The 16155-nt window shown below is 40.2% G+C and overlaps 1 protein-coding gene across 1 annotated transcript in view; it reads right to left on the bottom strand.

Moving 5' to 3' along the window:
- Nucleotides 1-16155, bottom strand: part of DDC (dopa decarboxylase) — a 75876-nt gene that overhangs the window by 34054 nt on the left and 25667 nt on the right. The window contains exons 7-9 of the mRNA XM_067550322.1: nucleotides 14488-14631; nucleotides 5988-6054; nucleotides 1995-2089 (exon numbers count right to left, since the gene is read on the bottom strand). Of these exons, the coding sequence (XP_067406423.1) occupies nucleotides 1995-2089; nucleotides 5988-6054; nucleotides 14488-14631 (306 nt within the window). The remainder of the gene's footprint in view (nucleotides 1-1994; nucleotides 2090-5987; nucleotides 6055-14487; nucleotides 14632-16155) is intronic.

The raw sequence follows: 16155 nt of genomic DNA, 5'->3' as shown, positions 1-16155 counted from the left end.
TTCAGGTTGCTTAGACAACCTAAGGCCTGGCATTTCCTAAATCTTAACTGTCTGACTTGTGTCATTGATAATGTGCTTCTAATGTAGATTTTTTGTATCTTATTTTCACATATATCATATATAAACAGCTCCATCTCAATGTAAACCAAAAAAATCTCATTATAAACAAAAGACACCTATTTTGGTTTTTACCCCATTTTCTGCTCAAGAGTTCCTAGATTTCACTATTTCACAGAGAGTGAGAAATCAATATTATATACATAGAGATATATTTTATCTGTGCATGCACACACAGGTAACAGATTTTGATCTGGCATTGTGTTTCATTCAGTCTAGTCACAGAATTAGAGCTGGTCAAAAATCATTTTTTCCCTACATTTTTTTCATTTGGTCAATAAGTCATTTCTCATCTAAACTAAATTTAGACAAACAACTTTTAACAAGTTCTACAGAGAACACATGGCTGTACGTTAAATTTTTAATGTCAACTTTACGTTACATGTATTCAGGATAGAAGCTTCCTGTTCCATGAAAGGTATGAAGGACGTTTGTGTTAAAAGTCTTCTCCTTTAGGTCCTGTGTCAGCCATTGATGTTCAACATCAACGACACAAAAGAGAAAGGGAATCTTAAAGCTCAATGGCCACCTAATAGCTATCTTTTCACCTCAGTTTCTCATTAATTTCCTCATCTTTTGTGAAAGGCCAGTGATTGCCCATGTTAGAGGAGTTCTTTATCCTTTTAATATATGAGGTAGGGAATCTATTCAGAGCTGTTGAATGGTTGCTATACTGACAGATGCTGGCTCTGCTATGGATGCTGATTCATTTCCTACAGGAACCAATAAAAATAAATAATAAAATAAAACCCACACAGGAAATTAGAGCAAGCTTCATTTGGTGATAAAAAAAGAGTATGCGAGAGAAATGCTTCATTTGTTAGTTTTTTTCCCTGCCTCCTTTATTAGTCTACCTATCAGTGCTGCTCTGTTTAAATTTCTGCTGTTACCAAACAGTGATATTGTCTCTGACGTGGAAGACAAGGACTTATCTGACTGTGTGAGGGGAGCATCAGGAAATTGCAGCACCCTTATCTAAGCAACTAAGTGCCAAGTGACTCAGTCAGAAGAAAGTAAAAAGGAACCTAAGAGTTACTGGAAGAAAATTTGAACTGACCCATTTTCAACTATTAACACCGCCACAGTCTGATCCTATATGTCCCTTAGGATGAATGTAGTAACACTTCTGTGCCTTGCTTTCAAAATAGGTGAGAAAGCGGTTGTTAATTTATTAAACTTCAATATTATATACATATATAATTAGGATGTTAAAATATTCTTTACTGGGACATTTAAGCAAAAAGTCCCCCTTTCCTAGGCTTGATTGATTCAGTGCTACTTGGTATTTTGAACAGCAAATTTTTATAAATATACTTGGAAGTTTAGATCCTGATCAGGATCTAAACTGTGGGAAGGAGCAACTCCCATGTTTTTTGATATTTGTGGACTGCATAAAAACATCTCTCCTCTGATATTTTGATATAATCCTGCCATACTTGGCATACATGGCAGGATTATATCAAAATATTGGATTTTTTTTATTCAGTCCACTATCGAAACAAGGGTCAGCTGTTAAATCAATCCAGATGCAAATTTCCCCTAAATTTAGCTAAAGGGTGTGTGTCCAGTGTTTTGGTTTGGGCCTATCTTAGTCATCATTCAACAAGTTTGTTGGAACATCAGCCCTGACAATACTGTGAGTGTCCAGTGGGAAAGGGGCTGGAAACTGAGTATTTGGGGGTTGGTGCCTGCTTATCGCTACCTGTATACAGAGAGTGAGGCCTGAGGGAGCTGGGAAGGCAGTGCTTGTACTGCCAGAGGTTGTTGGTTTCAGGGAGTGGATCCACAGCAGGCACAGACAAGACTGCTTCACAGACAAGGGTAGGTGGTGGTAAGGTGCCACACAGCCCTGGGTACCCCTGGGGAGCATCACAAACCTCCACTCCATTTAGAAGATGTCGGAATTCAGGGCAGATGAAAGCACTCCCTGCATATGCTGCATCAATATGCATCCAGATATTCTCCTTGTTGCCTGAAGAAAAAAAAAAAAAAAAGGAAATGAAAGAAACAAAGACAGCTGTTTGTTTTTAAATCATTTTCTTAATTTGCATTATACCAAGTGACTGAGAGGGGATTCGCAGTTAGGATGACCAGACTATCCCGATATTTAACCCTTTGTCCTGCGTCCCAACTGAGGTACGATTGGGATGCCATTTGTTCCAATATTCAGGTAAAAATTCAGTTCCTAGCTGCTGCGGGCGGCCCTGCAGCTCCAAGCCCCTGCAGTTGCAGAGAGCTCCAGACATCTCACGCGGCGGCTGGGAGGTCCAGGTCCTCCCTGCCTGCCCCCATATGTCCCAATATTTTACTGTTGTGATCTGGTCACCCTATTCACAGACACTGAACTTTTTTTTTGGTTTTTTTTTTGCCATTCATATGTTATCAATTTCATTCAGTTAGGACAGAGATCTAAGTGGTCACGTCACGTAGGCCTCTGTTCTGCTAAAGACTCCATGCACACAGACCCTTCTTCCCTGCACAGTTCTCTTAACAGGATCGAGCCCTTAAACACTCCAATTTATAGCTACTATTAACTTGCAATACAAAATCTCAAATTACAATCAATTCAGGATGTTTAAACATAGGTATTTCTTGAAAAAACATCTAGTGACGTGGTAATTTCTATAAAGAAAGCTCTCAATTTCTGTAACTGGAAAAGCAACAAGAGTTTTAACTTTCCTGGAACCTTGAAGCAATGGAGAGAGCTCCAAGATGATACATTCTTATATGAAATGAATTTTCAGGGACCTAAACAGAGTGAACAAACTATTTATCAGTCATGATAGCCACCAAACGCTTCTGGCACACATACATATAATTATACAAGCGCACACATTCAAATCAGTTTTCATGTGCAAAGATTAATTACACGAGTTTTTGGAGTCTTGTGAACTAAAATTCATTTGCATAAATGTTTGCAAAAAACACACACAAAAATGTGTGTATCCCCTCAGCTTTTATTTGAACAAATGTTTGAGATTATTGTTTTTGTTTTGGACTGAATTCACCCAGCCCTAGATGTGTTCCTCATTTTATGACATCTACATATGTACACTGAGGGTGAAATTCACCCCTGTGCAGAGAGGCCAGGACAAAGTTGTGTGATTTAAGTGGCACACTAGTCCTGTGCTGGCCCCTCTGCACAAGGGCAATTACACAAAAAGTGATTTTAAAAAACCCCACATTCACAGCTTGTTGCTCTACCCCTAATCTGCTGCGTCCCTATTTTATGACATTGAGTCGTGGAGGGCTATTTCCTGAGCGGTATATTCATTACTAGCTGTTATGCAAATGATGACAAACAGCCCTAGAAAGCAGGATAGGAACAGATTGAAGCCTGTTTGTACTGTGCACACAGAAACAAATTATTACAACTCAAGCGTTCAAACAAGGCAACATGCACTGGGTTTTCCCCCGTGATGAATTCACAGCACATCAACTCTCATCCTAGTTTTACCAGGACAGTTCAGTCCCTGTGCCCTAAAAAACTTCTTTGAAGGGGCCCAAAATGGTGAAATGAAAAATGGCAACAATCAAAACGTTCAGGTTTTTTTATAACTAAAAACTGATTGTTCTAGACATGTTGTTACTCCAGAATTAAGTGCAATGTATACTTATATGTCACTCTCATCGTGCAGCAAGCGTGTGTTTCATACTAGCCATTGCTCAAGGCCAAAACTTTTCATAATTTGTCAGGTAACAACCTTGCAACAGCAGTCAGTGACTCAGTCTAGTCAGTGCAACCCTCCTGCTCTAGCCCCTAGTGGCTGCGTCAGAGGAGGGGTAAGGAAAATACTTGTCTGTCCCATTGTTTCTTCTTTCATTTCTCTAGTGGGAGGAAGCAAAGAAAGGAAGAATGACATCCACAGAGTTCAATGGGTGGAAAACTTGAGTGGACCCATAGGGAGCTCGTAAGGAAAAAGGGGGAGCACACTTTGGAGCAACTTAGGCATGGCCCCTCCTCTATGAGCTCTCTGCCTCCCGTTGGCCAGGCAGAAGAAGATGGGAACCAGTTGGCTCCGTGCTCCCCCCACTCATTATTCCCACATTGCCCTCTCGATTTTATCACGAGTGAAGGGATTTCAGAGGGCGCCAGAGCCAGACTAGCGATGACACAAGAAACTCCAGCCTCCTCACAGCTGGAAACTGGCAGAGTCTCTCCCCTCCTCTCAACATCCTCATAGGAGAGGAACAGATAAGAAAGAGGCCAGCAGCTGAGAACTATTCTGCTCCCTCTTCCCCATCCCCTCCTGTGAGAAATTTGAACAGGACTCTGCTCCTCTCCTCCCCGCTGAAGCACCTGGGGTGGGAAGGAGTACAGGTGGTGACGAGTCCCTAGATCTCCCCCGCCACCCAGCCTGGGAAAGGGGAGTGGGGACCCTCCTGTAACCCCCAAGGGCTGGGAGCAGGGGGAAAGAGCACTACAAGGAGCAGAGGTGAGGTTCCAGGCTGAACTGTGGGGGAATGGGGACTGACTGACAGGAGGGCTGAATTGATGGGGGCTGGAGGACTAAACTGAGTGGTGGATTGCGGGTAAACTGAGGGGGTGGGGTAGTTGGGGGCTGAACTGATGTGGAGACTTGTGGACATGAGCAAATATGGGAGTCAGAGCTCCTGCAGCAGGGGCCAAAATCATCTTATCCAATAAATTGTTTCACAGACACTGGAGTCAGACAGGGTAAGTTCATAAAACTTACAATACAGACTGAAAAAACACGATACAACCTTTTTCCTAAAAAAGTCTCTTGATTTTTGGGCCAATCTCATGATTTTTGGTGGGGTCTGACTCAAGATTTTTGATCTAATGTTGAGTGAAGTTTTTGGAGCCTCTTGCTCCATTTTTAGTATCTCAAATCCTTCCCTGTAGTTGTACTACACCAGCCGTGTTTATTAGAGTGCTGCATGTTTGTCCACCCCCCTGTTTTTGGGGTCAGGAAATTTTTTTTCCATTGGGCCAAATAAGCAGAGGCCTGGTAGGAATTTTTGCCTTCCTCACAGCATTATGAAGGTGTAGTTAAGGCTAAATAGAATAGAAGTTAGAATTTAATAATAGTAACTGTGTGACTGCTTAGCTTGTTGCAACTTGTGACCGGTATCCAGTGCAGAGAAGAGGCCAGAAGAGCCAGCTCCCAGGAATGAAACAGATCTGTGATTTCACTGGTGGACTGAAGGTCTTGGGAAAAGTGGAAACATGAAATCTGTAAGTAACAAGATCTCGTTTTTGGTATGCACAGGAGGGAGGATGAGAGGATTTAGCAGAGTGAGCTGAATCTTAGGAATAGGCTGAGGAAAGTCTACCCCCAGTTATGGGCTATATGATAGAAGCCTTGTAACCCTGCATTGGACCCCTGTAAATGCCTGATATGGGGAGGCAGGACAGATAATAGAATTAAATTAATAAAATTGTGACCTGTCACTTAAGTCCATCCTTGTTTCTCATCTCATTCACTGGTGTGTCCTGATTGATGCAAGTGACAGAGAAACACAAGGAAGGACGCACAGCTCAGCTTTTCTTCAATCTGCTTCAGGTGGAGCTTTTCTGACCCATGCAGAACAGATCAAAGAAAGGAGCCACAAAGTCAAGCACATAAGAATTTTGTAGCCCTCGGATATCTTGTAACGCACGAAGGAGGGGTTCTTAAAAACAAAAACAAAACTCTGAAGCTATGGCCATCTTACCCTTTAGCGATCTGGTCTGAAAATACAAGTTTGCTTCTTGAAGCAATCTGAGAAAACAACGGCAAGTGAAAGATTTATACACGGAATTATTGCATTCGGTCACTGACACTGCATAACACCCAGGAAATGAATCAGCAAGACACTGTGACTTATATTTAAATTTTAGAGAGAAGCAGCGGGCAATGACTTACAAATAGGACCCAGTTCTAATAGGTTGTCAAAGGAACAGCAAGGTGTGGTTCCGAGTGTTGCACAAAACTAAAGAGAAAAAAAAGGCAATACTTTAAAATCAAATTTTCCAGCAATGACATTATTAACTGAGAAACAACAAGCCATAAAGAGCTCGAGGAATGGAAAAAACACAGGTGATTTAGGACATTTGAATGCCTACACATAATTGTACCCTTCTAATCAGTCCCTACTCAACACCTGAATTGCAGCGTGCCATTCTGGATCTAAAACTGTTCCAGGGTTTGTGGGAGTTTGCACTGAAGATTTTGATTGCACTTACATCTCCAAACACTAATTTCAGCTATGCAGGTGTCAATCTATAGTAGCTCTACTGAAGTAAATGGAATCAATTCTGATTTATGCTGGTATAGCTGTGCTCAGAATTTGGTTTAAGGAAAAGTTACTGGTGCTATCACAGGCTGGTGACTTTTTCCACAGGCTCGTCTTTTCCAGGGTCATGCTAAACACTCAAACTCCGCTTGCTTCCCTGACTCTTCCTATGTGTGTGTGTCTCTCATCTGAACGGTCTGCAGCACTATGAACACAATGGGCCAAATGCAAATGTGATGTAAATAATGGAGAGAGTTTCACATTAGCAAGAAGATAAAAGTGGGTGAATGTAAGTTGTAATTTTCACTGAGGGGGGTGAAAATATGGAGCAATAGCAGGGAAAGCAACCAACAGCAGAGTGTAAGCTAAAGTGTGGGGGTACTTTATCTTGTGTATTACTGTTATTCTTATCTTTATAAACATATCCAGGCCCCAATGAAAATGAGCGGCTCCTTTGTGCTAGGTACTGTATATACACAGATGATGAGAGACATCTATGCATTGGAGAGTTTAGAGTCTAAATACACATGGTAGACAAAGGAAGTATTATTATTCCTACTTTGTAGCTAGAGAATTGAGGTCCAAAATGATTAATTTATCCCAGGCCTCACAGGGAGTCTATGGCAGGGCCAGGATTTGAACCCAAATGTCTTGAACCCCAGGCCAGTGCCTTAAGACAAAGACCATCCTTCTTACTATTGGTTGATACCGTTGTCCTTCTGGCTTGTCTTGGTGAATAAATTACACCAATTATTGTCTCACAAATTTACCAATATGCAATCACAGTGTGAAATGTGTATATGCTATAATAAAAAATATATATCAATAGGACATGTACATTTAATTGTCACCTAGTAATCAACCTTGGGAGTAATGGCAAATGGACAATTAAAATTTGGCAGGCCTGATTTAATAGGTCTTTTCAATCTACCTACTGTGAACTTTGGTTGAAAACAAATGAGGTTCTTTAAAAAAATGGATATGGCAAACACATGGATATGGGGATTTATTTGCACACCGAGATAAACTTGTGTACCAAAAGTAAGAGTTCTCAGCCTTATCCACAACACCATCCCCTTTTGCATATTGGGACCACCCTGATTTCCACTTCCCATTCAGAAATACGTGAAGGACAGGGTGGTGCAGCCCTCCGGTCCCTGTTTGCGATCCCTCTTTAGGTTGAAGCACTCCAAATAGGAACCTCTGCCTTTAGGAATTATGTGGTACATTTTTTAAAAAGGTTTGAGGCTTGGTCTCTATTTTACTAGTGTAGTATGCACCCAGATTTTGTACCTGAAAATGAACTAGAGTATTTGCATTGCTGGTTATTTGATTTGCTTCCACAGTCAGGAAGAAACAGAGGTACTCAGATATGCACCTTCAGTTGAATTGTAGGTACAAAAATGGGGATGCAAATTGTGGAGGTTGAAATTGGGCCCTAAAAAGAGAAAGCAGCCTTATGAAAATGGGGCTGTGTCTGTGCACATACACCAATTAGCTCTAGAGAAGGATGATTACAATGTTAAGGAACCAAGTCAGGAAATGCCAAAATTACTGTGGCGCACACACAGTCATAACTCTGCTTCTTTGCACGCATGTATTGTAATTAGGTTACTGGCCTTTACCAAGAGGGCACAATAGATGTGTCAGTGGTTAGTGAGGGACAATAAAGGTAAGCAATATTATTGCTGAACTCAATTCAGCCAGCTGAAAGATATGGTGTACTGGTGTCAGCAGGATAATATGATTACACTAAGCCTTACAAACACATGCTGTCTATAATCACTTTAAGGAATGTGCCATTATAATCAGAGATTGTATACATTCAGTACATATGCTCAGTTGTTTGAATAATGGCTTGTTCCATAAAGAATGGCTCAGCTGTTTAAATAATTTTAATGTCTTTTCTGTAGGTATATGAACCCCAAAGCCACCTGCATTAATTCCCAGAAGCCACTTAAAATAACAGCATCTGCTCTCTTCAGAGCTCTCATTACCCTGCATCAGTACCAAACAATGAATCTAACCCAATTTGTAACCCACATTACAACAGCATAATCACATTTGTGCGGGGGACAGGGGACAGGCTGCATCTCAGAAATGGAACTGACAGCTCAGAAGAGCCCAAGGCGTTATCCTTTTCAGATCATGTTGTGTAAATATAAACAGCCCTTACTCTGGACGAGAAGCAATCAAATGCTTGCGTCAGTCACCTCATGTAGTACTTTCCTGAGTACAGGACCTGAACTTGCATAAATATTTATAATGCCCTACAGTTTAGTATTCTGAACCTCAGGGAGCACTGCTTCCACAACTTTCAGGAGATTAGTGTCCCAATGATACATAAGGGGGATTGCTTTGCACGCAGCTCGTATCTGCCTACTAGCATTTATAGAAGTTAGCTATGTAAATTTCATGAGACTCAATAAAAGAAAGGGGTTCATCATATAAAACCTACAGAGGCATCCAAGTAGTGAGAGTATTGCTTAATGCAATAACATAATAAGAAAGCACATTTAATGGAAATATACTAAAGCATGTGACACACTTTACGAACTGATTATCAATGATATCTATATAGGTGTCATATTTGTTGAATTTAACACATGAACAATGTACATTGAACTAAATTCAGCATGGTTTATCCCAGCTTCTACATTCCAGAGTGGTGAAATGAGACCACATTTTGGCCTTGACAGAGTTTTGGATGCTAAACTTCTTGTCATTTTCCTGTAAATACAAGACCTATTAAAAACCAAAACACCCTCAGAATATTATACACTCAGTTCAAAATCCTTGCCATGTAGTTTCCAAAATAGAGAGGTATTAATATTAATTTAGCTATCCATCTCCCCTCTCTCTATATATCATACTCATCATATTGGGATCTGTATTACTGAAATACTTAACAATGTCTTTGTAATGCAGCCACTTCTGGAGTGGAATGTAGCACGTTGCAATGGCACCGCACCATTCTAGACAAAAAGCAAAGATGCCTTATCCAGCTGCACTGCACCATTACTCTTGTGAAAAGTACAATTTTTTATGATCATTTGCGGTCAGGACCTCAGTTTTGCAACTCTTCTGAAAGCTGGCACCTCCAGCAGCCTCATTCTGATACGCTCTCTATCCACAGTGGTCTGGATACCAAGTATCTGCTTGTGTGTATCCTGTAAATCATCACTCAGAACAACCATTTTTGCTAGAGCCACAGAGTGTCTGTGCTGAGCCTTCATTCAACAGGAAGGTGATCATATTGCAGCAGCAGTACACTGCATTAGCTCTTTGAGGTATATTCTAACATATACCAGCTGCTGCCATATCTGTATTGGCTTATGAAAGTCAATGTACTCACAGATTACTTATATGCACCTAAGCGAATGTAGTTTATATGCAGTGGACCCTGTTTTCCGACTTGTCAAAGCCTAAGTTAATGCATCTGGTTGCACATTTGGACACTCAGATGCAAGTTTTGGACACCTTCGTCTCAGTTTGAAAACCTAAGGCTCCAAATCAAGCTAACCACTTAAGCATGTGTCTAATCAAGTCCCTGGGATCTCAGCATGTGCTTACGTGCCTTGCTGAATTGGGGCCCAACTGCAGAGTTTGGCACCCTAGCATACTGGCCAAGTTCAGAGCTTGCTCCAAGGTGCTGAGTGCCTTCAACTCCTGCCAACTTCAGTTCCTCTTAGGAGTCATTCAGCACCTAATGGGATTGGGCCCCTTATATGTCTTTGTAACTCAACTGTTTTAATATGTTGAGTTTTATCTGTGCTTTGATTTTCTGAAACACCTGTTGTAATAGAAATATATACAGTTTTGAACTTAGGAAAAGCAAATAAAAAACATAGCTCTGGACTTGCTCCCAGCCTTTCCTATAGTTTGTGTTCAGTGCACCAAAGAATAAATTACTAGTACTAAGAGACACCACTGGTGGATATGAATTCAAAGATTCTTTTTAAAAAAAAATAAAAATGCCAATCAGATCTGATATCCAAACCCTATTTATCTGAAAAATCTATCACACTGTGTGATGCTGTATGATTGAAATATCACCATGTATATCATTGATGTTGCCACTGTTAGACAATTGCAACAAATCTTGTACAAAATATGTCCTGTAAGGTGTCAATGGAAAAGTTATGATTTGCTGAGTGTGATTCTCTTGTTTATATGCATATCATTTTTGTATCTGATGTTATAATAAATGACCACATACTGGCATCCTACATATGTGCTGTATTCCTGGGTAGCATCTACCTGGTGAAATGTACATTGAAGCCAGACAATTTTGTGTTGATGGCCCCTCAGAGGCAATTGACTCTCACAAGCGCCATAGAAGAAACTCATTCCGCCCAGACAGCTCTTCCTGCAGATGCCTTAGCCTCTAAGTGGCCAATGGCTTGCCCCTGTGAGTCAGTAAGTCATGTAATCTGCTCATGTGTCCCTGGCTGGAATCCATCTAGTGCCTGTAATTTTCCACAAATTATGCTGTGAGCTTTGCCATGTGCCTGGAGATTCTCTTTTCCAACCAGAGGATATAAAAGACCCTTAGATCATTTCCATGTTGCCTCTTTCCTGTTCTGATGTCAGATCTCTGAACTGTAGACTTACACCAAGAAAAGCATTTTAATCAATGGACTAAGAACCTCCCAAATTTTGGGGAGTTACCAGACACTTTACAAGCCAGCAGTTTATTTCAACACTGCTACAAGCCTGATATAAGAACTTTGCAATGATAGTATGTATATGATCTATTAACCATTTTAGCTCTTCTTCTTCTTCTTCTCCCTTATAAACAAACCTTTAGATTTTAGTTACTAAAGGATTGGCAGCGGCATGACTATTGGGTAAGATCTGAGTTATATAATGACTGGGCCATGTGGCTGATCACTTGAGATCAGAACCATTTATTTGATTAAATTGGTTTTCAATTACCACTCATCAGAAAGTCCAATGTCTGGGTGTTGAAGCAAAGGCTAGAATGCCTACGGAGACTGCATTTTTGACTTCTTGTTAACCAATTTGGTGGGACAAAAGTTCACTTTTGTTACTGCCTTGGTATAATCTACTGAAAGAATAACCACCAGTTTGGGGTGAGTCTGCCCTGTTTATCAGCAGTTTGTCCTTAATCTGGTATTCTCATCTGTTACTCACGGAGGCACAGTGACACACTGTTATCAAGTTATTTTAAATAGATCTCCTGTTTCCTATCAGGCTCAGTAAATCTCCCCTCACTTACATTGGTATATTTCTATTAACTGGAATGGAGTTATTCCTGATTTACACATGTACATTTGAAAGGAGAATCAGACCCATAAAATAGGGAGTTTTTTTCTTTTCCATACCCTAATTAAACCATTTTTGTTCAAGAGACTGCATGAAATTAGAGGCAACCCAGATCTCTGACTCAGGGAACTGAGAGGCAACCCAGCTCTCTGATCTCTGTCACAAACTCTTTCTCAGTCAGGGTCCTTCTGCTGAACTTTCTGTTTGACACTGCATCTCTCTCTTGAGACAAGGATCAGTGAATAAGAAGAGGTGAGTAATAACGTGGTGTAAGATGTTTCTTCAGTAACGTGCGTATCTTTGTCACAGAAACAGAATAAAATATCTCCAAATTATTCAAGAACAAAAGCACCTGAAAAGCAGAAAAGGGAGCACAAATGGGATGCATGGGCTACTGCTCAATATGAGAGAGAATGAGCACACCTTTTTGGTTAGGAGGCCAGCAATAGGGATACATGACATCTCATCTAATCCTTGCTGAGATATTTTATGTATACAAATAAATGGAAGGCCTGACAGTGGCCGTATTAACTCAGGCTGAGCCTATGCTTCCTTTCAAGGCTTGCATTTCACAACAAAGAAATCAATAGGGGCAACATACAGTTTTTAAAAAGATACCCTTTGTAACAGTGTCACTGAATCTGTAAACAGATTATTTGACTTCCCTTTTCCACAGCTGCAAAAATTAATAGATGGTGAATATTTCTGAGGGGAGTTCCACGGTGGGTGTGTAGATGAGGTTTGAGCAACAAAGCAACTCAATTCACTTTCTGCTAGCACATGGAGAGATGGTGCATGATTGCACTGGGTATACAAAATGCAGAAACAAAACAATGAAGCATGCTGTTAATAAAATCAGAACTGCCTAATGTAATAGTTAAACTAAACCAAACCAACCAAACTTTCCCACTGCATGTTAAAGCTGCTTATACCATTTGCTGTGCTGTACTTGCCCCAGTGGAGGCAACTGAGATCTCCGTTACAAATGCATTTCCTCTGCAGCTGGTTCGATGGCACAAGTAAATTATGTAAGCAGCCTTAGGGATGCCTCCTTCATTTTGGACAATAATCTTATTGCCACTGGAAGGCAATTGGTGGAATTCACTTGGCTATCAGAATATTACTCAAGTCCTTTTCTCCAAGGCAGGAAAACAGCATCACACTACACTTGGGAAACATCTGTTGTGCTCATGACATAGTGTTTTAACATACCATAAAATCAGAGCCACGGGTAATCAAAATAAATCAAGCAAACAAGCAAACGAAGGATGAGATTTCCAAAAGTGGATAGTGATATAAGGTTCTCAGTCCAGTTTCCAAAAGTGACTTCAGACTGACTTTCACTGAGGCCTAGGTTCCAAAATCACTTTTGAAAATGGGACTTAGAAACCTAAATCATGTAGGTGCTTTTGAAAATTTTACCCTAAGTGAACAGAGAAGACAAAGTATAAGCTACTGTGAATCAAATAAGACTGCTCTGAACAGAAGCTCTATGGAAATGATATTGTGGATTTGCACATTTCCACATCAAATTTCTTCAAATGATAAGGCAGGGCTTTTTCTAAATGCCAGCTCTGCAGACTCAACATGGACTGTGAGATCCAAGCTGGGCTTTTCCCATCACTGACAACACTATTGATAGAAGTTTTACTAGCTATAATTATACCCTCTTATAAACCTAAAAGCTCCATTGTCTTCAGCAGATTTGCCCAGATGTAAATTATTGGAAATTAGCAAGCAATTTTATTGATGATGCAGAACAATAGACTACTGTTCACTCTCTGAGTGGTGTTAACTCTTCCACGCTAACAGGAGAAAAAAATGTACTAAAAACTTATTGCAATTGAAAGTGATCACATGGTATTCTGAATTCACACAAGGAACAGATCCCATGAATAAGAACGTGCTATTTTTCATTAGTCACTCAAAATGACGACACTTTAAAAAGACAACTGTATTGTCTGAAAGATCACATAGTACGAACACTTTTCACTATGCATGAATTCTAATAGGAATGGAAAATAATGTTAAAATCAATAGTGGTGACTTACAGCTCAGTACTGACATTTGTCATCTTGTTGAAAGGTAATACAGTCTCTCTCTCTCTCTTTCACACACACCCACCCACATACACACTTGTTAGATATAGGCTCACCTTGCTAACATTCAGGGCACACCAAGAGGATTATTTATTTGCTAAAGTAGCATTGAGCATCTGATGGTTTAGGGAGGAGTTTTGGCTGTTTGTTGATATTTAAGTTAGGCATTGTGTCATTTTGGGTGTTGATTTTATATTTTTTCTGACATGGATCTACATGCAATTCACAGTCTCAAAAATAAATACACACATTTGTGACAACTGCTGTTTGGAAATCTAGTGTAAGAGATTATAACATAATATTTATTTCAGGACAGTGGAAGCCAAGATATTCCCCCACATCAATCCACCTGTCTAGTCTAACATCTCTCCTCCTCTTAAATGCATCTTCTCACTCTGCTTTAGTTTTATTAAAAGACACAGCCTTTATTTGGCAATCCATTGCACACATGATTTGCCATCTGTGCAAAGAAATGTCTCCTAAACCTCCATAGTGCCTGGAGAATTCAGTTAGTTTCTTTTCTTTTTTCCCCCCTCTTGCACCCATTGAAAATTTTTTTAAACAGAGACCATATGCAAAGTTCATGTACTGTGGAGAACATTCATGGAATGATCTTCCATATTCTAGTTAGTGTGCAGATCTATATGTTCCTACATTACATACAGTAGCATCTGCTCATCTTTAAAGTGGCCTATCAGATGCAATAAATCCACCAGTCAAGATTGTTAAAGCCAGTACTTACAAAGAATGGGATCAGATCAGCAGCTCTGTCTTCATCCAAAGCTTTCTTTAGGGCTGATCCGCGAACAGAAAATTTGTCATCTGAAGGGATATTTTTAACCTTTACTCCACCAATTAATCCAGCCCTTTCCACTGATGAGTGGGCCTGCAATTAAATGGGTGAGTTTTAAAACATGAACCTTCCACAGAAACCTCAGTTTTTAACTCCAACAAACCACAGATAATATTTTATGAGATCCACAATGTGATGGGGTTGTCCACACTAAAATTTCCAATCAATGAGAGTTGTGCCCTCTTATGCCCAGACTTAACGTCTGTATCGCCATTACACAGTTACAGATCATGCTACACATGACAATATTCATTTCCCAGTATTTACTCTGTGGTCTACATCCTGCTTTTATTGACATAAACAGCAAACTCCCATTTGCTGCAGTGGCCCTATTTCTGCAATGGAATTTTCTTAAGGGACAATGGTTTTGATAAGATGTATTCTTATGTAGCATCTTGTGTAGGAATGCACTTGACATGCTTTTAGCTTCCCCACACCTTTTTCTTGCGCTGTGTTTGTCTGTACATGCATGGTCTCCCTCCCAGGAAGCTGTGTTAGTTTTTCATTCCTTTGAATTACTGAGCATTGGGTCACACAGATCTGTTCTTAATGCGGAAGGACCAGTGAGCTCAGCAACGATCTGCTTTGAAAGGTCAGCAATGTCTTAAGGCGAATCCTTCTGCAGACAGAAAATCCCCTGACCTTCAGCAGGCACGGAGGGCTGTCAGTCTCTATTTCAGATCAGCCATTTGCAACAAAAAGAAAGATTAACAATTGGGCTCTGCTTATTAATATGTTTGCCTTCGGGCTCTGTGCCTGGCAATCAGCACAGCATGCACTCTAGAGCTCCAAAGAGAAAAGGGACAAATTGTATCATGGCTTTTAAAAATCATCAGGATCTTTCCCCACTTCTCACCTCTTGACTGTTCTCACCTATGACTTCTGCACCATAATCATTCTCTTCCCCACCCCCGACAAAGAGCAAGTGCCCTTTTAAAATGACATTGTGTCTTAACATACGGTGATGGTAAAGTCTAGCTAAACCTGAAGCCTGGCCATTTTATACTGCGTAACCAGTGGATTAGTTCAAATTAAATATCAAGCAGTGGGAGCATTCCTCCTATCTCACTGACATTTAGATAATAAAATGTCATATTTATTGGAAGAAGTGACATTGCTTGGCCCTCTTTGTTAGGATTAGCAGTTTTAAAATGCAAGCACAGCTGAACTGGAAGATGAAAGTTTGCTTTCATGCATGATAAAAGCTTTTCATGATCCTGGCCATGCTGAGAACTCATAGTTTAAGTAAATCTGCTATGTACTGTTCACAGTTAGAAAACAAGGATTATGTTGGGCAAACTTGGATTGATAAAAAGCCTACTGAAATCTGAGTGTTTGTTTGTTTTTTTTTAAACCCACTGAAGTTTTTTTCAGGTACTAAACCAGGCTTGTTTGTAACTCATGCAAACTCATGTGTGTCAACATCCAAATCAGTCAGTTTATTGGCCACACATTCATTTTGATTAGGACCTTACTCCACAAACAGTATCTCCATTTACTTTAATGGGATTCCTTGCAGGGCAAAATAAACACTCAGTGTGAGGAAGGGAGGCAACA

The sequence above is a fragment of the Emydura macquarii genome, unplaced genomic scaffold (assembly GCF_026122565.2).
Source record: "Emydura macquarii macquarii isolate MOO-44397 ecotype Brisbane River unplaced genomic scaffold, CSIRO-AGI_Emac_v2 contig_1263, whole genome shotgun sequence".
Classification (NCBI taxonomy): Eukaryota; Metazoa; Chordata; order Testudines; family Chelidae; genus Emydura; species Emydura macquarii.
This window is presented reverse-complemented; position numbering and strand designations above follow the sequence as displayed.